Source organism: Epinephelus moara, chromosome 18 (genome assembly GCF_006386435.1).
Source record: "Epinephelus moara isolate mb chromosome 18, YSFRI_EMoa_1.0, whole genome shotgun sequence".
NCBI classification, from domain to species: Eukaryota; Metazoa; Chordata; class Actinopteri; order Perciformes; family Serranidae; genus Epinephelus; species Epinephelus moara.
This window is the reverse complement of record NC_065523.1, coordinates 37,503,349-37,529,113: the sequence shown is the minus strand read 5'-3', so window position 1 is coordinate 37,529,113 and position 25,765 is coordinate 37,503,349. Positions and strand designations below refer to the sequence as shown.

Sequence of the window (25,765 nt, the reverse complement as noted above, 5' to 3'; positions counted from 1 at the left end):
ATTAGACACAGCAACAATCAGTCTCCTCCGTAAAAATTTCTTTGCTATTGGTTGAGGCTTCAACTTTGAAAGTTCCCCAAAGATGAACTCCAGGCAATGCAAAGATGCAAATTTGCTTTGCTACCGAAAGCAAATGTTTTATTCGCCTCTCTGCTCAAAGTGAATGGAAGTAAACAGGATGCAAATGTTTGCCAGCGTTAATTTCACTCGTGTGTGACGTGTGCTTCAATGCACCAATGGAGCGCTGAAGAAGTTCAAGCCTGCTTAACTCTGTAGCGTGCCATGGCGTCCCTTGGCAACAAGTGTCAGGCATCAGTTAGTATACTCTAATAAAGACAATGCCTTTGAAGCCTGTTTCTGCATCATTTGTAGTGTGAGCACAATATTAGTAAAGTTAGCTGGTAGAGTCTCACCAACTGACCGTTCAATAAGTCCCGCCCCCGGACACAGGCTGGCCAATCATAACGTAGCATTGTAGCAATGTAGCAACAACACAGCTGTTCTCCATTGTGTCAGATTTCCGTCGTTTTCAGGCTGGTGTTGTGGATTTGGAGCTAAATGTTGTGCCTGGGGCACGTCGTGTATTAATGATACTCGTTACCTGGAGAGGTTGGAAAAAGATATACGTTTCTTCCCTGTTCCAAAACCAAAATCAAACCCTGAAAAGTGTAGGGTTAGCTAGCTAGCTACTGAAGATATAGCCTACTGAATGTATACACATGCTGCTTTTGCTTTTTAATGATTATAACAGTGAAACAAAGACCGACCCTGCTGTACAGGAACCAGTGAAGGGAAGCAGGGAAACTTTGCTCAGATTCAACCAGCTGTGTGTCATCGCAGTGTGTGCAGATGAATGTTGCTTGACTTCCCCCAGAGATCCCTGCATGTCTGGCTGGGGAGGTCCAGCTGCTGGCAGCAGCACGGGGGTGAAGCCAAACACAGTTCATCTGCACACACTGTGATGCCACACAGCTGGTTCAATATCAGCAAAGTTTCCCTTTATATTCATTGTCTTGTGTGGCGATCAGCAGTGATGTGGTGGTTCACTTTTACACCCCTCTGTCTGCTTCTCTCTGGAATCACTATTTCATTTTTACAAAAACATGATCATATTTCTTCACCTAATTTATGTGCCATTGTATGTGTTGAAAAACAGTCTAATGTAACGTCCCTGTTGGAGGAAAAAGAAGATGGAGGTGCAGAATGATGAAGAGACTGACTGAGGAGACTTGGTGGAAAAAAAAGAGTAATTAAAAATTGATGAAAAACAGTTGAGTAAATGAATCCTGCTAAAACAGCTGCTGTAGCCCCAAGTGTGTGTGTGTGTGTGTGTGTGCGCACGCCCTGGCACTGATTCGTCAGTATGGCTGTGCAGGCTGAGTGGGAGTTCTCCAGCTGTTTTTACTGCATCCACAGCTGCTATAATGCGGTGTGTGTACGTGAGGTCAGAAGCAGCCACAGTAGCATTTCCCCCGACTTGGAATAGTTTCCATAGTGATAAAATGAACAATACAGTAAATACAAGTAATGACAGAATGATGAGCAGAAGAGTGGACTACATGAGAGAGGAGAGATAATATGAAAGAGATGAGTTTCATGATCACAGGGGATGAAGCTGACGGTAACAGAGAGACGGGCTCACAGACTGAGACGAGTAAGACATAATACTACAGAGAGACAGACGGATGGACGACCAGAGACCTACAGACAGACACATATACACAGTTAAAAACATCTGAGCCTCTTTGTGAGTGTGCAGTGATACTCTGGGATGAAGGGATGGATGTGAGTGTGCTCTGTGGATCTCAGCAGACGTTAAAAGCTCATTGTGGTGAAATTAAATACAGAAAGGAGGTTAATTTTTGGGAGATTGACACACAGCTGTTCAGCTCACCTGTTAAGTGATGAAAACACTGAGATGACACCAAGAGTAAACCTGGAAGACCTTTGACCTCATTGTAAGTTTACATGATGAGCAATTTGAGGAATAGTTTGACTTTTTTTTTTTTGGCTTTGTCTTTATTTAAAGAGACAGATTCTTCAGCATGAAAGGGGGAGAGAGAGGGGATTTGATTCCAACCTGTGACCATGTAGTTCGACATTATCAGTTATACTTATTTAACTTATTTTGCTTCATGAAGCTTGACACCACTCTGATGGATCTGTACAGTAAAGGTAAGTCTAGCAAGAGTCAAGGCCTTTACACAAAGAGTCTGTTTTTTAGTCCAAAATTGTCGCACGTCTAAAAATAAATATGACCTCACATTGCACGCTGAGTCTGAAACTTTCATCCGTCATCAGAGTTTTTGGAACAGGTTTGATTTCCTGCATTTTTTGCATCCATCAGAAGCCTGTAGAGACTTCAGTTTTACTGAATCAGTATAGAAAATGTGGCGGTGCGACACAGCTCACCCTTTTTCCTCTTTAAGTGTGATGGCCTTGTGGGTAACCCGCGAGGATGTGACGTGTACTTCATTGTGTACGGAGGGAAACAGCTCTCTCATGGTGAAGACGCCAAGTGACAAGGAGTGATGATAGTCAGCAGAATTACGTGTCTAGATGAGCTCAGGGTTATTACTGTTAAACCTCATGAGACGGCCATGTTTGTTGTTTTGTGGTGAAGATGGCAATAAAGCCATTGTTAGTGAACAGCACCTGAACGCCTCGCCATCCCTCCGGACTGCTAGGAGCTAGTTACCAGCCAATAACGAGCTAAGTTAAAATTAACGTTAATAAGCCAGTGTGTTCCCAACTATGGTTCAGAGCCAGTAAGCTGTCACTGAGAGGAGAGGTAACACAGAATCATTTCATAACTCAGACAGCTCCTTTCAGCAGGTCAAACTGTAATATTTGACCTGCTGATGATGATGATGAAGAGGAGGAGGATGTGGACCGCACACAGAATATGCAGAACAGCTCCGCCCCTTCATGCAGCTGCGGTGCCAAACAAAAGACAGTGAGGGATTCGTGACGGTCAGATATGTAACTCCAGTGGAGAGAGGTAAAGGAGGAAATGTGTCTTTTCAGTTTGTCACGTGTTGCAAATTTTCGAAATGAATAGAGCAAAAAAAAATGCACTGGAATCAGAGTGTCAGGTTTCGGATTAAAAAAACACATAAAGTTACTCAGTGTGCAATAGCACAAACACTAGAAACAGGTGGAAATAGCTTGCTGGAAAATAATAAATATTATGTTTTTTTCAAAATGATTTAAAGCTACATTCGAGGTACATTCAGTAGGAGCTTCAAATGTAAAGAAAAGCCAACAAAACTACTCGGTTAGACTCAAAAAAACAACAACATTGTATTGGGTTAAAGTAAATACATAATATGTTAAATGAGTGATGTAAGTATGGGACAAGATGTTCGTAAGTTAGATAAGACACGGGACAAAGCAATGGTCTCCTCTCCTCTCTCCCGCCCTACAGTGATTATCTCACTTTTTATGCTACAACACGGTCTGAGTGTCAAATATCGCCACGGATGGGTTTACATTGGGGCACTGGTTCCCAACTGGTGGGTCGCGGTCCAAAAATTTGTAAAAAAAACACACTTTATTTTGAATCAGTGAATTTTTGGCACAGAGCACACACTTTATTTTGAATCAGTGAATTTTTGGCACAGAGCTTTTATTTTGAAGTGCTGTTTCCTGCTGTAGAGTGAGTGACAGCTACTTAACAGAGACAACAAACAAGCTTGACAACATGGCCAAACGCAAGTATGACGCCAAATGTCTTAAACTGTGTGGACCTTGAACTGATGACTAAGGAGAAATTTACACCGCAAGTGATGCGTTCACGTAGCGCTCGCAAAGCAGTCCACAAGCGTAGCGGCAGCACACGTGTATTCACACCAAAACTGAACCGATAAGTCGCGCAGCAGCCGCTGCTGTCCCGTCAAAACACAAACCACACCCGAACAGTTGGTGGCGATAGTGCACAGTGTTTGCAAAGCTTCAATAAACCCCAGTTATTTTGGACCAAAAGCCCAGGGTGGACAGGTTCGCGCGCCAGTGATTATTCCAACGCTTGGAGAATTAATATTTAGCACTACAAATGGGTAAGTACATGAAACCTGTGCCTGTCAGGTCTCGCTTGGTCAAGGGGGAGATGTCTACGGTGGCCAGGAGAGGTCACAACACACGCAAACTCTCATTTTTTGTTGAATACCGCGACCACTTGCTCGTGAATCGCGCAAAAAATCTCTTTTATTTTCGAGCTTGCCCGCGAAAGCAGCGCGACTCGAGCAGCGCGTAGAACGGATGTGGTGTGAATGCTCTAACCTGTTAACATGCTCGCCGAAATGAAAACGCAAGTAAACAGCGACCATTCGCGAGCGCTACGCGAACGCATTGCTTGCGGTGTAAATGAGGCCTGAGGAGAAATTTGGACACTGAGGCCAGACCAGTTGGGAACCACTGGATTAGGGTGCCTTCAGCGTCAGTATCACATGCCGAGGGACGAGACAAAGCGTCGGTATTTGACAACCTGGAATGAGAACAGGCTCCTAGCTGCTGGCAGTGTAGCACCACATTTACTGTGCAGACATGAGAGTGGTGTCAATCTTCTCATCATGAACAAAACAAATAACCCAAAATGTGGGACTACTCTCATTCAGCAGGTGATGGTAAGTGTCAGCAAGGACAGACGTACGGATGGTTTTGGTGTCTGTATTCTCATCACTTAACAGGTACTTTGATCATCAGGCTGAACTCCTAAAGACTTTGTGTTTTCATTCATGTCGTTAAAAATTCTGATGGAAGTAAAGCATAAATCTTGGATTACATCTTCAGCAATGCAGGGACGACAGCAGGGACTGTGCTGCTGGCCGACTCACAAACTCTCCCAGTGTGTGAGATGAAAGAGATGACACTCTCTGATATGATTCATACTCTGACTTGGGAAAAGTTAACCAATGGGATGTAAGGTTAAGTGCCTTCCTCCAGGGTTTATGGGAAAGGCTAGAACATCATTCATTCACTTAGCTTCTTCTTCTCTGTCTATCTCTGTCTTCTTCTTCTGCTGTGTTTAATCCAAATATGTGTAAAATATTCCCCGACAGTCAGCTCGGTCAAACACACTCACATGCACACACAAAGGAGGGCAAACACACACACCTGTGCGCTTGCTGATGACCTCCACCATGGTGGAAGGGAAGTAGCCGACTCGGTCGTTTCCTGTCCGGTTGTCATGGATACAGCCTTTCCAGCGTCCGTCTGGGTGCTGCTCCAGAACCTGTCAGGTGGGCATGTTAACGACGACAACATTAAATTTTTATTTTACATCTCAAACTGGCTTTAATAACATTATTTAAATCTGTTTTTAGAAAAGTTACTGAAAAACCTCAAGAGAAACCATCAAAGAACAAAAATACAAAACTGCATTCAGAGCCGTCTTAAACTCTCCATGTCAGACGGCAGAGGAGCCAAACTGTTCATTCATGCCCTGAGGGAGGAGGCATACAGTAGGCTCTGCTCCGCTTCCTTATTACAGTAATAAGAACCCACAGGCTGCGAACATGCTCATAAATATTCATGAGTGGTGGGCGGACGGCGATGCAGCAAATGAATACATTTTTCTGTAAAACATATTCGTAGTAAATGAGGGAAACTGAAACTGCTCATTTTACATATTCAGGATGGTTCTCATGGCGACGTTAAGGAAACCAATCAGCTTTTATGTGATTAATTTATCCAAACACTTTGAGACTGCAGCCACCTGGATTATCATGTGATGATCAGGTACAGATACTGAAAACACTTCTGTACTTAGCTCCCCCCAGAGACTGAGAATATTTAAGGAAAGGAGCTGTGCTTTATACTTTCAATATCAATTAGTGAGCAGATTATTTTCTCAATTATCTGTGTAATGATTTGTACGGAAGCATATTGCATTCACTTGACAAATAAAAAAAATCTGTTTTATTGAGTAATTTTTTTTCTGTTTTTTGTGGTATTTTTTTCCGAGTTAAGAGAGCAATAGAACAACAGACGCTTTCATTCCTTTCTTGAGAGCTGGATATAATGGAAGCAAACATGACCCTCTTGTTTAGTTTAATCCAGTTTTACTTTGTTTTGGGTTTGAGACACTGGGAGATACTCTTGTCTTTAAGTCATATAGATGGTGTTATCTAGGGCTGTACCCAAATATTCGGATATTCGAATATTCATTTCTATGGGTAGGTATTCATTATGAAAATTTGCTAAATGTAGTCTTTTTGTTGTTGGTAAATGTAGGTTATCAATAAAAATCAAAACTTTTAAATTGCATTGTTAAAAATGTGAAAATATAGTATCGCCTACCAACTGAGCTTGTGTGCACGGCACGCTTGAGCGCATCCGTCTGAGGCTGTGGATCAATGCCAAGTTTTACCACTTTATCACTATTCCCTCTAACTTGTAGCTGTTTTTTCGTTATCTTTTGAATTTAATATGAATTATGGAACCGTTTTTGTCAACGTTTGTTTCCCCCGTTTTGTACAATAAATTATTGTTTAAAGTTTCAACAAGTTTCTTTTGGAGTGCGTGACACAAGTGTGTTTTGAAAACGACCGCGGACTGTCACCTGCTCAACGCATCAGTACCTTCGGATGCCATGACAGTAATAGCCAATAATGTCAAAATATCATTTACAGACCGATTTAACAGACGATCACTGCTGCCCGACCCGCAGGTCCATTTGCGGGTCCCGCGGGTTACGGGTCGACCCGCGCATCACTACTCAGCTCAGTCTATAAGGCTGTACACAACAGTAAGGCTATAGACATTATATTCTATTCAGGCCGGCAGAACCAGCAGCGCATCGGCTCTACAGTGCACGGCACTGCTGATTAACCATTTTATTGCAGCATAGAGTGTCTGCCAGCAACCAATTACTTGCAGAGGCTTCCTACAACTTGTTTCAACGGTTCTGATTTAATCAGAAGACAAATTAAACAGGATGACTAGCCAATGTGAAAATCAAAAGAAAGCATAGAATAATGTACTGAAGGAGACTGTTGTGCCATCACATTTTTTTGTGGTTTGAGAGCAAAGATCCGTCGCTGCTGTGCAAAACTCCGGAGGCATGCTCCATGGATACAAGATGATGCATCTGAAATGCATTCAGGCTGGCTACGTGGTGACTCAAGTAAGGTGCCTGCGTAAAGTCCACAAGCTAATGATAACACCATCTATATGACTTAAAGACAAGAGTATCTCCCAGTGTCTCAAACCCAAAACTAAGTAAAACTGGATTGGAAACTGGAAGAAAGGAATGAAAGCGTCTATTGTTCTATTGCTCTCTTAACTCGGAAGAAAATACTCAGAAAAACAGAAAAAATTACCCCGAAAAACAAAACAAAAAAATACCACAAAAAACAGAAACAAAATTATACCAAAAAATAGAAAAATAAAAAAAATACTCTGAAAAACAGAAAAAATTACTCAATAAAACAGATCATTTTTTATTTGTCAAGTGAATGCAATACGCTTCCGTAGATTTGACCTATAAAATGCCAGACAAAAATATAGAATGTCCATCACACATATTTGGGTTTTGGACCTGCAGTCAAGAACCCAAACATGTTCAATCTGCTATCAAAAAGGACGACAACAACACAGCAAACACTCACATTTATTAAGCTCGAACCAATAATAGATTTTGCATAAAAAATGACTTAAACAAATACGCAGTCATTTGAATTTTTCATGATCAATCAAAGTCTCAGGGCTGCTGTGAATCTACACCTACTTGGGGCAACAAAAAAGGTTTGTCTTGGGTGCATTAGTGCAACAGACAAACAAGAAAGGACCTGCACATCAATGTAAGTGGGCTAGAAAGCCACAAAAAGGTCCACAGGCTGAGATCAGTGCAAAATAGTGAAATTATTAAAGACATCAGCACAAAAATGCTGCGCAAAGTGCAAGAAAATGAGTAACTTCCATGTTATTTTTTGCACTTTCAGCAAAAACCCCACTACTATTAAAACACTGTTACTTTTATTTCTTTATTTTTATTATTGCATGTGTGTGTGTGTGTGTGTGTGTGTGTGTGTGTGGGTGTGTGTGCGTGTGTGCGTGTGTGTGTGTGTGTGTTACCGTAATGACGTCCCCTGCTTTAATGTTGAGGCTGGTCAGGTCGTAGTTGTTGCAGTAATCCTTCAGAGCCCGAACCTGAAGGGCAGCTGAAGCATCTGAGAGACAGACAGAGGGACAGGAAGTCATACTGTACATTACAGTGAGTTTATATTATTATATAATTTATCATGTCGACACCACGTGCATTAAAATAGTTCCAGTTGCCGCAGGTTACCTTCGTTAGCTTGCTAAAGTTTTCCATCACAACAAATGTAACGTTCCTACAACAGGACAGTAGCTTGCAGTGTGCGTACAAACAGTGTACGTTGTGTTTACAACAGGAACTAATCATTCCTGCATAATAAAACGTTAAGGGTATACTATGTAACCACCGATAGATCCATTCATGTATCCATCCATACATCCATAGATCCATCCATTTATATATCCATCCATACATCCATCCTTCCACCATTTATCCATCCATTGATCCATTAACCCATTGATTCATCCATTTGCCCATAGATCCATCCCACCCATCCATGGATCCATCCATTCATCCATCCTTCCATCATTCATCTATCCATTGATCCATTAATCCACCTTTCTATCCATCCATCCATTCATAGATCCGTTCATCGTCTATCCATCTATCATCCATCAACACATGCATCCACTCATCAATCCATCAGTCATCCATAGAGCCATCTATCTATTCATCCATAGATCCATCCATAGATCCATCCATCCATTCAATATCCATCCATCTATCCACCCATCCACAGATCCATCCATCCGTCCGTCATCCATCCAAAGAGCTATCTATCCATCATCCGTCCATCCATCTATCCATCCATCGTCCGTCCATCCATCCATCCATCCATCCATCCATAGACCCATCCATTCATCATCCATCCATCCATAGACCCATCCATTCATCATCCATCTAGCCACAGATCCATCCAAAAATTGATCCATCCATCCTTCCTTCCATCCATCCATCCATCCATCCATCCATCCATCCATCCATCCATCTGTCCATAGACCCATCCATTCATCATCCATCTAGACACAGATACATCCAAAAATTGATCCATCCATCCATCCATCCATCCATCTTCCTTCCTTCCTTCCTTCCTTCCTTCCTTCCTTCCTACCCCTCAGCAGCTGTTTGATCTCTCGGCTGGCCTGTGTTGCAGTGAACTGGTAGACGATGTCCAGAGCCGTCTGGCTGTAGGTGTTCCTCACTGTGGCGTTGATCCCGCTCTGCAGCAGAGAGAAGAAGATGGAGACACTGTGCTGAGTCTTTAATCACAAAAACAGCTCATTATTGCCAATTTTAAACTGAAGTTTGTAACAAAACAAACTTTCTTTATTACGTACCTGGTATCAAAACACACATATCCAGTTACTCAACACTCATGAGTGTGTTTCTCCCTGTATTGTCATATTTTCCCACCATGACGTCAGCGGAATATAACCCATGCTTCATTGTGACCACAGTTCAAAGACGTAACCACAGTTACGTCATGCTGGAACGTCATTAACACATATTGCCTCTGTTGAGTTCATGAACCGCTGAGACATTTTCATGTCAGCAGCACAAATGGATCATCTGCATCATCTCTTTCTCACACTGCTGTTAGGCACCAAATTTTCATAACTGAGCCTCAATTTTATCACCCAAGGTTTTATAGTTAACGAGAACTAAGACTAAAACTAGCCCTGAGAGAATAATTTCATCAAATGAAATAAGAAATAAAAATGACAAAAATTAAAACACAGCTGACTGCAGAATCAGCTTCTCCTTCATTTCCTCCCTCCATCAGATCACTCCTGAAGGATCGAGTCTGTTCTCAGTGAAGTTCCACTAACCTCCAGCAGGAGTCTCACTGCCTCGGTCTTCCCACACAGGGCAGCTTCATGCAGGGCCGTGCCCGCTTTGGTCTGTCTGTTGATGTCGATGCCTGCCTGGATCAACAGTCTGACGGCGGCAGCAGAGGGCAGAAGAAAGGGAAAGTGATTCAGGAGAGGAAGTTGGAAATACAGTGAGAGATGACGGAGTGGGGAGGGAGTGACTCAGAGGAAAGTAAGAGTGAAGGAGGAGAGAGTATGAAGAGGTGAGAGGAAGGAGAGAGGCGGAAACAAAAGATGGACAAATAAAAATCAATTAAAAGTCAATTACCAGTGAATACAAGCATTTATATACATTCATAGGAAAGTGAGCTGCTACAGAGATTTCTTTGCTACAGGTGTTTCACTGAAGACTGAGCTTTATTTTTACTTCCTTCATGTTATCTTCACAATCAATAATCTCCACCACCATCACAAACTTGTGGGAGAAAACACAAGCAGCTAATCCAGTTCTTTCACTCCTCATATGGTCACTGTAGTCGTCATAGTCCCTGCATGCGTCACATTTTTGAGAAGGTGCAGGTCAGCTGTAGCCAAAAACACAGCTTTGGCAGCTACGTGCACAGACTCCATAGTTATAGTGTAACTGAGTGATGAAGGCTACAACTACAAGTCAAGCGTTAAGTGTGCCGTCTAGCCACACTCAATGAAAAAGGCAAATGGGGCATCAATCAGGGTGGGGACCAAGAACCCAATGACCCAGACAGTTGTCCCCTAAAAACAGCTGTGTAATAGTCCATCCAGTCTGTGGTTTGACCTAGGGGAAATTGCAGTTTATCATTCAAGGTTTTTTGTTATCTCTTGGGACATCCAAATAAAATAAAAGTATACCTTTACTGTATATACTTAGTGGATCAAGGTAAATTCATGGCTCAAAATCTGGGGCCAATTTGTTACAGCATCACACAAAGAAGTGCATATCTGCTTCTGAACATGATATTTTCATATAATTTATGTCAAAACATCAGTTTTCTAGGATGCTCTTTCTCATATAACCATCAGATATGACCTGTTCTGAATGTCTATGTGCAATTAGTGGGTACCCATACCCCCAAAATGACCTTTTTTGAATCCAAACATAGTCTGTGAAAATAGCTTAAAAAGCATATTTAGCACAAACAAATGTGTTTGTCCATGAAATCCATGATGCATATCAGCACCCACACCAAGACCTTAAATGAGACCAAGCTTGAAACAGGCCTTGGCTGTGGTCCTACATATAATCCTCACTCCAAGTCCTCATCCAAATGTTGGGCTGGCATATTTGTGCAAACACCTCTGCGTTCTTAACAGGTTATAGGGAGCGATCAAGTCCTTGACAACATTTTATCTTCTGTTTAGACTCTGTTTATCTGTAATTTGCAGATCAGTATCATTGCCCTCTCCCCTGCAGCAGCAGTTTCTTGGTACAGATTGGTAATCTGCAAGGCTTGACGCTAACTTTTTTCCCCAAGGAGCACATGTGCTCCTAAGTTGAAAAAGTAAGGAGCGCACAAAGAACTTTAGGGGCACAATGTAAATTGATCAAATAATGTGTTTTCCGTAATAAACGTGATGCAAATAGACATTTACAAGCAAAATTATTTAATGAATTTGTATACAAAATGTACAGAAAGGTAAAATCATCAAGTTTTGAAAAAGTATTGCAATTTAATTTTGTCTTTAATGTTATTATCTTATATATATTATCTTTGCAATATGACTATCTTATATAATGTTATTACTATCCTAAAACATTCTCCAGGTCCTCTGAAACTCTGCAGGACTTATTTCCACCCTGCCCAGCAGTGGTACCGTGGAGAACGGTCCCTAACTGTGGGGAGAACGGAGCAGGCTTCCCCGGAGGTCCAACGCTTTTCCCGGTCCCTCGTCTCCACCACACTTTGACTTATTTCCACCCTGCCAACAGTGGACTTATATTCATTGTGCCGACAGTGGCTTGGAAAACCGCCCATAACCGTGCCACAGGGGGAAGAGGGAAGGCGGCTGGAGTTCCTCCAACATTTGCGGTTAGATTATCATATTTTTTTATTGACAGCTTCGGCTGATTTTTTTATGCGCACATGTGCCCCTAAATATTTTTTACAGTTCGCACACACCTATTTTTAGTCGCAAATGCGAGTGAAACGCTCGCGCTGTCGAGCCCTTATCTGAATACTTTACTTTTATCCAGTATAGGGCAGGATCATCTGTGCAAGCAACTTATTACAACCTATATCTACGTTTATTGTTATGTGGTAAATTTAATGGCTTTAGTAATTGTGACAGGAGAAAAGGAGGAAGTCAGGTATTGGAATAAAATGAGCGACGAAGTTCATGTTCAGAGGAGCTCAGGGTGGATGGACGGGTAACCAAGTAGTGTTGGTGTCTAAAGCAAACAATGTTAAATAGTAGTTCAATGGTGTTCATTATGTCTTTAGTTTATGATAATGACTTTAGTGTTCTTTTATCTCAGACATGTTAGTATATTACATACCGTGACATGTTTCGGCGGAAACTTCCGCCTTCCTCAGAAGTGTCACTTGGTGGTGGTTGTGACACGTCTTTATCAGCTGATCTGTCAATCAGCCGATATTAGGGAGGCGTCACGCCACCTGCTGTCCATCCGCCGCCTCTCCAGGATTCTGCTCCAGGTGTGGGAGAGCATGTACGCCCCCTCGTCCCTGTTCATTGTCCCTGGGCCCTGCTCCCTGATCCAGCGCCGGTATTTGTTGTCGGAGGACAATTACTCTCCCACACCTGGAGCAGCATCCTGGAGAGGCGGCGGACGGATAGCAGGTGGCGTGACCGTCCTGTCAGTTTTTGACAGGATGGTCACGCCTCCCTAATATCGGCTGATTGACAGATCAGCTGATAAAGACGCATCACAACCACCACCAAGTGACACTTCTGAGGAAGGCGGAAGTTTGTCACGGTATGTAACATCCTAACATGTCTGAGATAAAAGAACACTAAAGTCATTATAATGTTAAATAGTAGTTACTGGATGTGACTCCAGTTCTATGAGCACATGTGCCTGTCACTTGTACTCTCCTATGGTCATTGGCAGTCATTTGCAAACGATCTATTCTGTTCATGAGGACGTGTTGCACTGGCCAGTTAAACAGAGCTTTACAAACTGCCAAAAATAGGAACCATCCCAGAAACAGTCAACAATCAGTCAGACTATTATTATTGTTTTATTGCTGTTCATAATTCTTGATAGACATTGCTGCGACTTATTTGTTTTTATGGACTTTTTTCATCACTTAATTGTGATTTTTGTCATATATTTGTATCTGTCTTGCCCATTGAATGTGAACTCAGGGAATTGCTGTAAAGAGCTTAATGCTCAGTCAGTTTTCTCTGAATAAACAATGGTTTGATTGAGTGATATAAGAAGTTCCTAAAATTAGATGCAGTATTCACAGGAAACAACCTGCCCAAATTCATCCTAATCTCTCGTTTTACAAAAACTTTCTGCAGTTCACTACTTGGTTATTGAATATAATCCGAAATATCCATAAAATATGTCACTCAGTCAGTTTACTGGAGGGGTCCCTGAGGAGTCCCAGCTTTAAAGGACAGGGTCACAATAAAGGACACAGGGTTGAAAGATAAACTGGAGAAAAGCTGCCAAACACACATTATATTTCCCTCTAACTTCTCCTGACTTAGTGTTTGTGTTTGTGTGTGTTTATGTGAGTGTGTGTCTTCCACAGACTGCTGGCCATGCCTAATGATGACCGTCATTTGTCAGTGTCACTTGTAGAGAGGCACTCTGCTCTATCAGCTATGACAGGCTTTATTCTCCTCTCTTTCTCTTATCTTCCCTCAACTGCAGCCTTCTCTCATCTCTCACTGTCTCTCTCCTTCCCCTGTCCTCTCCGTCTGTGTCTGCAAACCGCTGCACGCACACACACACACACACACACACGTATATACAGTCCAGAGTTACTTAAAAGTTGCCGTGGCGCGCAGTTCTGCAGGGATCTCTCATCCTAGAGCTTCGAGCTGAACGCTGACATCACCACGGCAACAAAAGTCACTCTGCCATGATGCTCTTTTGTGAAAATATAAACAAAAATTAGACGTGCGTCCCCGTTGAGATGAGATTATAACCACTTGACATTTAGCGAGACTGAGTGCCATGCAGATCTGTGATTGTCTGTGTGTCTGAAAACCTATTTAAGAGAATCTGACTGATGAATCATCTCCGTCTCTCTAAGGCAACACACTTGCTCCATTATTCCTTCACTTAATCGGATCAGGTTGTTCCCCTGTTGTGTTATTTATCTGTTTTCTCAGAGAGCTCAGGAGGACATTTAAACTCTGTGATTCATTAGAGGTGGTGTGTGTGAGGTGAACCTCTAGGATGGATGTGTGTATGTGTGTGTACTTGTACATGATACATAGTGAGGACCAAACAATTTAACAACAGAGTGAGGACATGGTTGAAAAGTGAGGACATTTTGGTTGGTTCTCACTTCTTGATAGGCTTGTTTGAGGGTTCAGACTTGGTTTCAGGGTTCAGGTTACAGTTAGGTGTAGGTTAGGGTAAGGGTTGGGGTTAGGCATTTAGTTGTGATGGGTTAGGGTTAGGGACTGTTCTTTACTTATCAGAGGAGGGGGGTGGCTGGGGTGTGACCCTTCCTGAAGCTACAAATATTTTTCCTTGAGACTCCCTGGGTGAAAGGGGAAAAATAACCCTCCCTCTGCCATAAATAAGTTATTAGATTTATAAAATTTACCCTCTGATATTTGAAAGTTAGAAGCTGAAAACGAATTTTGCGGTTGACAAAAAGCCTCAGATTTTTGCTCTTGTTGTTCATGCTGGTTTCAGTAAAGAGGGTTTTTTTTGTCCAAAATTTTAAAGGAGACAAGGAATAAAGTGATTTTTATAAAATATCATTAATTTAAGATCAGATTTGGTTTGGGGTTTTTTTTTCTGACAGAAGCCTTAAAAAATTGTATAAAATTTTTTACAGAAAAAAATGCATGGGTTTGGAAGGCATGTTTTCTTTAAAAGTCACTGAAATTTACCTCAAAATAACATCGCCAAAATTTGCAAAATCACCCAAATTTGACATGTTTTCTTTAACAAAATTTATCTCCAAAAATTATCACATAATTTGGAAAATCACCAAAATTTGGAAGGCATCTTTTCTTTAAAAGTGGTAACAAAAATCGTAATATAGCCATTTATATTTGTATGCTGCTCCCCTAAGCCAAAATAAAAAACATAAGGTCCTCCCCGAGCAGTCCCTCAGAGTAAGGGGCTAGGGGATGCATTACGTCAGTCAGGGTCCTGACAAGGATAGAAGGATAGTGTACCTGATGATGTCTATGTGTCCATTCTTGGCGGCCAGGTGGAGAGGAGACGTCCCGTTGGGGTCGGTAGTGTCTCCTTTTTTGGGCTCCAGCAAAGCGGCACACATGTTACTGGACAGCAACAACTGGACCACCTACACACACACACACACACACACACACACACTTGATCATTTCTGTAGATCGTCTTCAGGTGCTGATGTTTTTGAATTGCGACTAAAATCAGCTTCTTACCCCGACTCTGCCGAACTCACAGGCCAGGTCCAGAGGTGTTTTCCCTGCGTTATCCACGATACACGGGTTGGACTGGTGCTGCAGCAGCATCTCCGACTGGAGACAGTAAACACACAACGACACATGAGAAAAGAAGGATGGATATTAACCCTTTAATGGTTCTGTGTGTAACATTTAAGGGGATTTAGTGACATCTAGTGGTGAGGACTGCAGATTGCAACCAGCTAAAACTTCTCCCGGTTAGAATTCCTTTAGTGTTAATTGTTCAGGAGGTTTTTACTGGGAGCTGAATTATCCACAGAGGTTTCTTCCTCTTCCACACAAACGGACCAGGTGATTAAAACCACTAATAAAAACAATAAAGCAGCTTCACGTCATAAATCAGTGTTTGGCACGTTTGAGACAGACACCTTAGCTAACCTTGTGTTTGCTAAACAGAATCACAGTATAGTAATGATTAAGAGAGGGATGGCAGCAAACTGTTACAACCGCAATTGTGTAAAATGTTTTACTTAAACAATTTCTTCTCTTCCACTGAGTGCAGTATGGTGACTGTTACATTCAGTAGGTCTGCATAGTGCCCATTTTTTCAAAGGCTTTAAGAAAAACCGGTTAAGAAACAAAACGTAACAGAAACTTCCATCTCAGAGGTTTTTCCAGTCTGGGATGAAACACTGCAGTGCTGCTGCAGGCTCGCCAAAGCATCAACAATGAAATATAGCAGACTCACCACAGCAGCTAACATACCCTGGAGGAGAGCGACGCTCGGCATTCACAGGCTCCAACACTGAAGACCAACTGCTTCTATTTGATTAAATAACCATGATTTATACAGGCTACCATTCTGGGGCTGAAGCTCTAATCCACAGCTGCTCCCAGTGTGCATGGCCAAATAAATAAAAAATTAGAAAGACTGAAACAGTCCACAGATTAAAAAATGAATCATTTGACATCCAGCGAGGCGCACACGGGACTTGAGAGACACTTGCTGTAACAACAAGTACGGCGAGACAGTGTTTTTATCAGAGACGAGGGAATCTAATTTAGCGTGTTCTTCTAATTTGTTCCATTTTTAAGGTGCATTAGAAAGCACAATGAACTAATTCCTCTGCTGGGAATTTATCCCTCTAAGTCCTTTACCACTTTAACCAAGCTTTTCCTTTCATTCGATGTCACAGTGCTCCTCTTGTACAGGGAGGGATTCTCTTTAACTCAGCTACGGACAAACACTCAGCTCTTTGCAATATACACTCACTGGCTACTTTATTAGGTACACTTGTTCAATTGTTCAAATAGCTAATCAGCCAATCACGTGGCAGCAACTCAGTGCATTTAGTCATGTAGACATGGTGTAGACGAGCTGCTGAAGTTCAAACGGAGCATCAGAATGATGAAGAAAGGTGATTTAAGTGACTTTGAACGTGGCATGGTTGTTGGTGCCAGACGGGCTGGTCTGAGTATTTACTGGGATTTTCAGCACAACCATCTCTAGGGTTTACAGAGGATGGTCCCAAAAAGAGAAAATATCCAGTGAGCCAAAATGCCTTGTTGATGCCAGAGGTCAGAGGAGAATGGCCAGACTGGTTCAAGATGATAGAAAGGCAACAGGAAGTCAAATAAGCACTGGTTCCAACCAAGGTGTGCAGAAGACCATCTCTGAAGCAACAACACCTTGTCCAACCTTGAAGCAGATGGGCTACAGCAGCAGAAGACCACACCAGGTGCCACTCCTGTCAGCTAACAACAGGAAACTGAGGCTACAATTCACACGGGTTTTCTCACCAAAACTGGACAATAGAAGATTGGAAAAACTTGTGATTGAAGACGGAGGGCAGAGTGGATTACCAGGGAGCAGACGAAGCAGGTGAGTCAGAGATGAGAAGGGTCGATACCAAGGAAATAGTCCGGAAACAAACACTGGAACGTCTTACATGAGGCGAAAAACAATTGGGCGAGGAATGTCTGTGAAGCGTGTGTCTTTATAGTGACGGGTGAGCGGCGTTTGCCTGATGAGGTGGGCGTGATGGACCGGCAGGATCGGAAAACGAGTGGACAGGAGATAGGCTGGCAGGTAGGTGTGGTGACAAGGCAGGGTGGATGGAAAATTACCGAATGGGCTGAGGAGATGGCAGGTATGGAGGAAGAAAAGTGCCCAATTCGGCAGGTTTAGTAACTTGACAAGGGCCAGGTATCAAAGCACTAACTTTCCGATCAGTAGATGACTGCTCTGCCTCCTGAGCTACAGCCGGAAACTAAAACCGTAAAGTTGGGGGCCAGAAAACAAAAACGATGATCTGAAAGAGGCTCAAGGAGTTCTACAAACTGTGAGGACTGGCAGAGTGGGTGATAACTCTATGTCATAGAGTCATACAGTGATTTTATTCATTGTTATTGTAATGAATTTGATTAAAGCAGCTTTAAAGGCTCCAACAATCAGTGATAACAATAAATGATTTCAGCCTCTGTAGCAGCTGATTCTGTTATTTCAGAAATAAGGGACACTGAATTAAATTATGAATCATGATAGATGACTTCATCATCTGAATCATGTCAAGTTAGTACACAAGGAAATCAGTTGACGATCAGCTGATCCGTGGCACAGACAGCCTCATGTTTCCTGCCGTGAGCCTCCGCTGCGAGCTCCGTGTCCGGTAGAAGTGATGTCACTCACCACGTCGTAGTGGCCGTGCTGTGCCGCCAGGTGGAGAGGAATCTGTCCTTCATCTGACTGGCCGTTGACAGACGAACCAGATTTCAGCAGCATCTTCATGGGCTCCGCCTTCCCCTGCCAGGCTGCGTAGTGCAGAGGCCGCATACCTGCACACACACACAGGAACATACACACAGTGTGAACACACAGGCCGTATATCTGTACCAAAACCTCACTCTTCCCTCTGATGTGTCATACACATGTTTTCTATATTTGTGTGCAGGTGTGTGTGTGCACACCCGATAATTATGCACATTAACACACCGTAAATTACCTTTAATTAGGGAACCTACAGGTGCACAGAGTGTAAAATGACTGTACTGTGAGTATTATAATGTTTTACACAACCATGTCACAGGTATGAGAGTGTCACCATTTATTATGTGGTCAATTTAACATCATTGTAGTCATGATGGTATTTTAAAACTCTTGCACTTTTTAAACAAAAAGCCTATAAAATATATTAACACACATATAGAGAGAGAGATAGACATAGATATATATGTTCCCTTCACCTTTGTGGTCTCTGATGTCGACAGCAGCCTGTGACTCCAGCAGCAGAGTAATGAGCTCCAGGTTCCCGTTGAGCGCCGCATGATGCAGTGGAGAAAACCTACACACACAGATTATGGTTACATTTGTGGATTACACTTATGTAGGTAGGGCTGCCCCCTGATAGTTGACCAAATGTTAGTCGGCCATCGGTCGCTTAATCGCAGGAAAAACAAAACAAACAAAAAAAACGTTAAACTCTAAACGGAGCTGCTCCTTGTCAAAATAAATCCAAACCTATATGACTGGACCATGTGTGACTTTAATGTGAAAGGACAGACACAGGAAGTGTCCTCGTCAGGTTAATCTCCAGGGCTGGTACCTGCGGTTATTCCACAGGCTAGTTAATAACATGTCGGGCAGGAAATCCAAAGTGTGGGATCATTTTGAGAAGGTGAAGGACGAACCCAAGGTGATATGTAAACTCATCTTCATTGGTCGACTACAAACATGACGTATCATCTGAAACATGGAAGTAGCTACATGCCCATTAGCCCACAGCGTCATTAACAGGCGGCTCGCTCAGTGTGTGACGTGCACTTGTAGATAAAATATAGGCCTATATTAATGAAGGTTCATTAGTACGGTTTTGTATTTCTCTGTAATGTAGCACAGTGTTAACAATGTTACTGATACTATTCTTTCTCACACCTTCAACTCAAACCACCAAAATATATCATTTAATAATTACATTCATATCAGAAACATGCAGGAGACGAGTCCACTGATGGCCCTAAATGGCCAGTCTGCGTTTGAGGGGCGGGACTTAGTGAAGGGTCAGTTGACTTTTGGTTTGCTCCCAGGTGAAAGTCTGGACTGTGTTTGACCCACCCACCTCACCTCCCAGCCATCCTATGCAGACTTTCTTGCTCTTGCTCAGCAGTTGCTCAGATACTGCGTGTGAGTATCTGACATCAAGGGCCATGAACCAAGTGTCGGTATTTGACGAGTTGGGAGTGAGAACGAGCTGACTCTACATTTGTGTTCTGGCTCATTACATCATCCTTTATTTTAACATTTTCTGAATGACAGACACCCTCCAGATTTGCTGTTCTGACAGTGTTTGGACCACACACACACACACACACACACACACACACACACACACACACACACACACACACACACAGGTCAGTGATAATGGCAAAGCTTAGCATGACAAATAGCTTTAATAGCAGAGGATTAGGACATCAGGGGGAGATTAATATATATGCAGAGGTTTAATATTATGTAAAGGATACAGTGTGTGTGTGTGTGTGTGTGTGTGTGTGTCCACAGGGTGTATGCTGAGTCGATGGGACTGACATGTCAGCCTTGATGGATAAACACGCGAAAGGGTAAAAAGAGGTGAAAGCATCCCATAACCTGAGGACACAGACATGCAAACACACACATTAAATCCGCTCTGTGTCCTCACACACACCTTCTATCTGACTGACATCAACAGTGACATGTGTCTCCTTCCTCCTCGCTACAACTCCTCTTCTTCTCTCTGGATATTTGCTGTCAAACGCGGTCGCAGACAGTTTTATAAGATGAAATAAACTTGTGCAAACTTGTGACGCTGAATTTTTTGGTGAGGACACAGGAAATGTTTTCTTCTGATGACTCCTCCATGAAGGTCATATTTGTCCAGGTGTGTCTGCACAGTAGAACAGTGCACCACCACTTCAGAGTCGGATAAATCTTCCTGCAGGTCTTTTGCAGTCAAACAGCGGTTTTGATTTGCCTTTCGAACAATCCTACGAGCAGCTCTCTGAAAGTTTTAATCTTGACCTCCACAGTTCCTGTTAACTGCCATTTCTTACTGACATGACAAACTTTGCTATCTTCTTATAGTCTTCATCACCATCACCTGTCCTTTCCTAACGATGACTGTGAACAACTTTTGCACGGTGCTGCTTTAATTTTTATCACTCTAAACTTGTACAAAACAAAAAAATTACAATAATCTTGCTTAAAATGTTGAAATGTTTAATCTTTAACTTGATGCCTTTTGCAGATCAGTTTGTCTTCTACTCACTTAACTATTCACAGTAAAATGAGTTGTGACCAGGTGTGCCCAAACTTTTGCATCCCACTGTATACTTTGCCATATGAACGGCTGAATCTGACGCTCAGCTGTAAAAAAAATATGGCCGTGTTCGCACTACAATATCATCAGCACAACATCTTTCACTACTTCTCCGCAACTATAGAGACAATTCTCCTATTCGGATGTGAATGCTGGACCCTGAAGCCCACCCTGCAGAAGTCCCTGGATGGATGCTACACCAGAATGCTGCATGCAGTGCTGAACACTAACCAGGGCGAACACATCACCATCAAGAAGCTCTATGGAGAGCAGCCTGGGGTGAGCAGGAAAACAGCATCAAGGAGACTGAGACTGGCCGCTCACTGCCACAGACACCGGAAGCTCCCAGCCGGTGTTGTGTGGACCCAAAACATGGACATTGTTCACAAGGACATCCCACGTCAACATGTGTGGACGTCCTAAAGAGAGATGCAGGAGCAGAAAGCAGTGGCGAGCCAGCCAGATGCACGGAGGATCGATGCAAGTCATGCGCACTTCATGGTGCTAACAGCGGCTGCCAAACATTTTGTGAATTTGCCCCTAAGTTTTCTGTAACCATGGAGACAGTGCCAGCTTTGCCACTGGCAAGTGGCATGTGTGAGTGTCAGCTTGTGAGCGACTGAGTCTCTGAGTGTGAATTATTTTGTGAGCAAGCTCTGGCTACTGGAGGACAATTCTGAATATAGGAGTCTCACTTGCTCTGAGTGTGTCTGTGAGTGTGGAGCAGCATACTGAAGAGCGCTGCACTCCCACAGTGACCTGCTCTACTTTATTCACTACAGATCATCCATCGCTCCTTCCCTCTTCTCCTCCTGCTCTCTGCTTGCACTTCTTCTTCTGTTCCCCTTGTCTTCTCTTGCTTCAGAATCATTACTGCAATGTGCGCATGCGCAACAGTCTCATCTCAGTAAGGCAAATGAACTCAAACACATCATGCCACAACTTTTTTGGTGCTTGATAAAAAAGGGAAAACTCACCCAGTTCTCATTTTCAATGACTAATGGTACCAGCAAAGTCTTCCCCTTTAAGACAGGTCACATGTGTCTGTGATGTAGTCTATTGACGTTTGTTTTTTGTACAAAAGCATCGTAACCGGGCAGTGAAATGCAGACTCTTACGGAGTCACGGCAGTCGGCAAAAAAGTATGTCGATAAGCTCAGGTTCCAGTTTACACAATGTACAGAGGGCCATGTTTTATGTTTGCTGCACAGAAGAAATTGAGCATCTGTTTGATGCAACATTTTCACGATGTTTAGCGACCATTCTTCGCCTCAGAGTTGCCAGACTGTAAAATCTAGTTACCTGCGATGAGCCAGGCTAAAGCTAACTGAGTTACCTTCAAGAGGTCAACCAGAGGTCTCCCAAGGGTGGAAAGTAGACTTGCACAGATTAATCAGCAGTGCTCAGAATCGGGCCGGTTTTCACGTGATCGGCCATGACCTGCGACCGGCCGGTCAGTCTAAAATATGCCAATTTAAAACGCCGGTCAAATTCCCGGCGCGCCACATAATTGACATGGTGTAACATCAACAGCACACACATTCAGATTCAGATTCAGAATACTTTATTAATCCCCGGGGGGAAATTGTTTTTGTTCCAATCCTCCGTGCAAAGTAGAAATAGAAATACGGCATGAACAGAAACAAGAGATAAAGATGAAGATATAAATAAAATATTAAAATAGACAATGAAATAAATAAAATAAGATATTAAAGTAGACAATAAAATAAAAATAAATAATAAAATAGTAGACAATCTGAAATATAAACAATATACAATGAAATGGTTGTAGCGTTATAAATGAAATGAGAATGAGTAGTTATATTGTTTGTTTTGTTTTATAAATAGCCAAATGAGTCCGATCATTAGAGGGAGGAGTTGTACAGTTTAATGGCCACAGGTAAGAATGACTTCCTGCATTTTTTTCAAACCACCACAGCGCACAAGATATTGCAATATTTTCTATCTTTGCTTTATTAGAACATTTTCACTGCCTTCCGTGCACATGTGCAACTCACGGCTTGGGCGATGTGAGGAAGTGAAACATGGGCAGCTTCTCACCTTAAGCATTCACGCACACACATCCAAAGAGAGAAAGTTGTTAATTGTCCGTGTTAAACTGAACTGCAGAGCTCTCACTGCTGCACTGTGCCGCTTGAAACTGACGAGGGGTGTGTCCGCGTGCCGAAGATGCGCATGTCCTGAAGGTCCTGAAGACCTGTGTGAATTTTCCACAGGAGATATTTTTACCTTTTTGTCTATTCAAGAAATTACCCACAAATGCTACACACCACGAATTATTATTTTATTTATCTATGTTTTTATTTATGTATGCCTTTTTTACTTATTTATGTTAATACTGTACCTGAAGTTATATTTGAGCAAAAAGGAAAATGTTTCTTAACCTGTGTCACTGTTTTTGTTTGTTTGAGATGATTATTGAGAAGCTGGTTGTATCTTGGTTAAAATGCCCTAATAAATCTTGTGTGCAGTAAAGTGGTTTGAAAAAAATGAAATCAGAATTGGCCATCCAAACACAAACAAATTGGAAATCGGTATCAGCCCAAAAAATTGTCATCGGTGCAAGTCTAGTGGAAAGGTAATACTAACACTGATGTTAACCTACAAGAGAAGTCTTTCCATCTCACCACCTGTTGAGGTAAAACTATTCTGATCATTGTGGCGACAACTTACAACCTTTGGTAAACCCTACTTGGTCTGGGTGGGTCATTGTTTTTATGAGGTTGTCAAAGTTTTGTGAGCAATTTGCCATCACAGCACACAGAGACAGGGCGATAACTCCCATATTATTGTGGGTCTTTTCCTTTTTTAGAATTAGTGTAATCGTCTTCCTTAATGTCTGAGTCAAAAGTTTTAAGCAGTTCAGGGGAGAGTTGCTCAGCACACGTTTTATAAAGTTGACACACGGTATTCCGTCTACATTAGGAGCTTTGCGGCCAGGTAATGACTTGATTGTGTGCAGCAATTCCTCAGCTGTTATCGGCCGGTCCAGCCATTGCATGACTTCATTAGATAGCTTTAACAAATTCAGGTGCTCAAAAGAAAAGCTTTGGTTTTATCATTGTCTGGCTGACCATCTGCAGGGTGTAGTTCTTCATAGTATTCTTTAGAGGGTTAGATTAACCTCCTTGTGGGTGGTGGTGAGTTTGCCTGTTTTATCTTTAACTCCTGCAAATGATGAGAAGCTTCTCGGTCCTTTAACTGACAAGCCAAGAGTTTCCCGGCCTTTTCTCCCAATTCATACCATTTTTGTTTAGGCCTAAAAAGAGAGTCCTCTGCTTTCTTAGAGAATATTATATCAAGTTCATATTAAGCTTTAACTAGGTCTGAGCTTTGAGGGGTTCTTGAGATATTGTGTTCACAAGGATGGGGCGGACAGACAACCCGAAAACATAATGCCACAGTGAGGAGGCATAAAAAACAAAAGTGTCTGGATTGTGATCAAAGCTTAAAATAAAACATAAAGTAAAGATGTCTGCATCTTCAGCAGCCCTAAATCTCACTGCAGCACTTTGAACCATCTAATCATAACAAACACTGAACACACAGACGACTGCGCATGTGTCATCACCCACTTCTGCATCTCAGCGATGAAGGCGTCTTCTTCCCCTCGCCTTCCCCTCCAGGGTTAAACAGGGATAGCGTTACACAATGCAGCACTGAGCTTAGTGTGTGTGTGTGTGTGTGTGTGTGTGTGTGTGTGTGTGTGCAGGCCTTCAGAGTATGTCAGCGGGGTGCATGTATGGGGGAGGGGGAGGGAAGCCCTCGCTTTTGCCAAGTAGTAAAACCTGCTATGCAATATTTATACCCCTCCTCTCCTCTTCTCCTCTCCTACATCCGCCTCCTCTCCCTCTCTCTGTCCGTCGTCCCACAGATCTCTCTCTTCTCCTCCCTCGTCAGCCTTCAAACGCTTCCCTCCACAGCTTCATCCCTTTTTAATCCTCCTGTACTTCCTCTCCAGTCTCTTCCATTATGCCTCCTCCCATCTCCTCTCCTTGTGTTTACTCTACATCCTTCACTCTGCTGCTTCCAGTACCTGAGACTAATCCCAACCTTCATCTTCACCCTCTTCTCTCCTGAGTTTCCGTCTCATGTATGTTCATGTATGAAGGTTTACCCCAAATACACATTTCTTGGCGGGGGGGTTTCATCTCGAGCCCCTTTTACACATGCACCTCAACCCAGAACCCATCATTACCTGGAGGAGCTGTATGTGAGAATGCAAATAACCAAATCAGTTGGACCAGACTTTAAACAGATTTTATCCTGCCAGCTCCCCAGTGCAGAGTCTGTGTAATGTCCGATTGAGCCCATGTGTGAATGGATTGTCCGGAGAATTCACAGCAAGCAGGTGGACGTGTTGATGATGCGTCTCTCATGGCACTGGAGAGAAACTGGAAGTATACAAACATCAGAGGGTGAAGAAAAAGGGTCATTTACGCGAAGACGCCTACTAATTTCTAAGAGGAGAGATGATGAGTTTTGGGAACTTCTGTTGGTGCCAAAAAAATCAGACAGATTCAAGGAACCACAACCAAAGTTTATGACTAAATTACAATCAGCTTCATAAACAAAACACTTTGCTTTTTCAGTCAGACAATCTCCTGATGTGTGAACAAAAATCTCCAGACATTAGAGCTGATTGTCCAGATCGAGATTATGTGAGAAAATGACTTTGCAGTGCAGTAAATCATGTCACAATCCGTCATGCCATCTTTGGTTTCTTGGTTCTTAAAGGGAAATTTCGGTTTATTTCAACCTGTCTCCTATCGTCCTAAATTTGTTTCAAGTGACTAGTGACGAAAAATAATAGTTAGCATGTTAGCCGTTAGCCTAGATACAGCCGGGGCGCATAGTAGCGTCAGACCTGTTAAAACGTAAGTGAACGGGCAACC

The 25,765-nt window shown here is 42.6% G+C and overlaps 1 protein-coding gene across 3 annotated transcripts in view; it reads right to left on the bottom strand.

Moving 5' to 3' along the window:
* The window catches only part of caskin1 (CASK interacting protein 1), a 153,126-nt gene that overhangs the window by 35,857 nt on the left and 91,504 nt on the right, over window positions 1–25,765 (bottom strand). For all 3 annotated transcript variants that reach the window (XM_050069314.1, XM_050069315.1, XM_050069316.1), the window contains exons 3-10: window positions 18,739–18,836; window positions 18,185–18,330; window positions 15,514–15,609; window positions 15,283–15,413; window positions 9,931–10,039; window positions 9,213–9,321; window positions 8,077–8,171; window positions 5,116–5,233 (exon numbers count right to left, since the gene is read on the bottom strand). In XM_050069314.1, coding sequence (XP_049925271.1) covers window positions 5,116–5,233; window positions 8,077–8,171; window positions 9,213–9,321; window positions 9,931–10,039; window positions 15,283–15,413; window positions 15,514–15,609; window positions 18,185–18,330; window positions 18,739–18,836 — 902 coding nt within the window. The remainder of the gene's footprint in view (window positions 1–5,115; window positions 5,234–8,076; window positions 8,172–9,212; window positions 9,322–9,930; window positions 10,040–15,282; window positions 15,414–15,513; window positions 15,610–18,184; window positions 18,331–18,738; window positions 18,837–25,765) is intronic.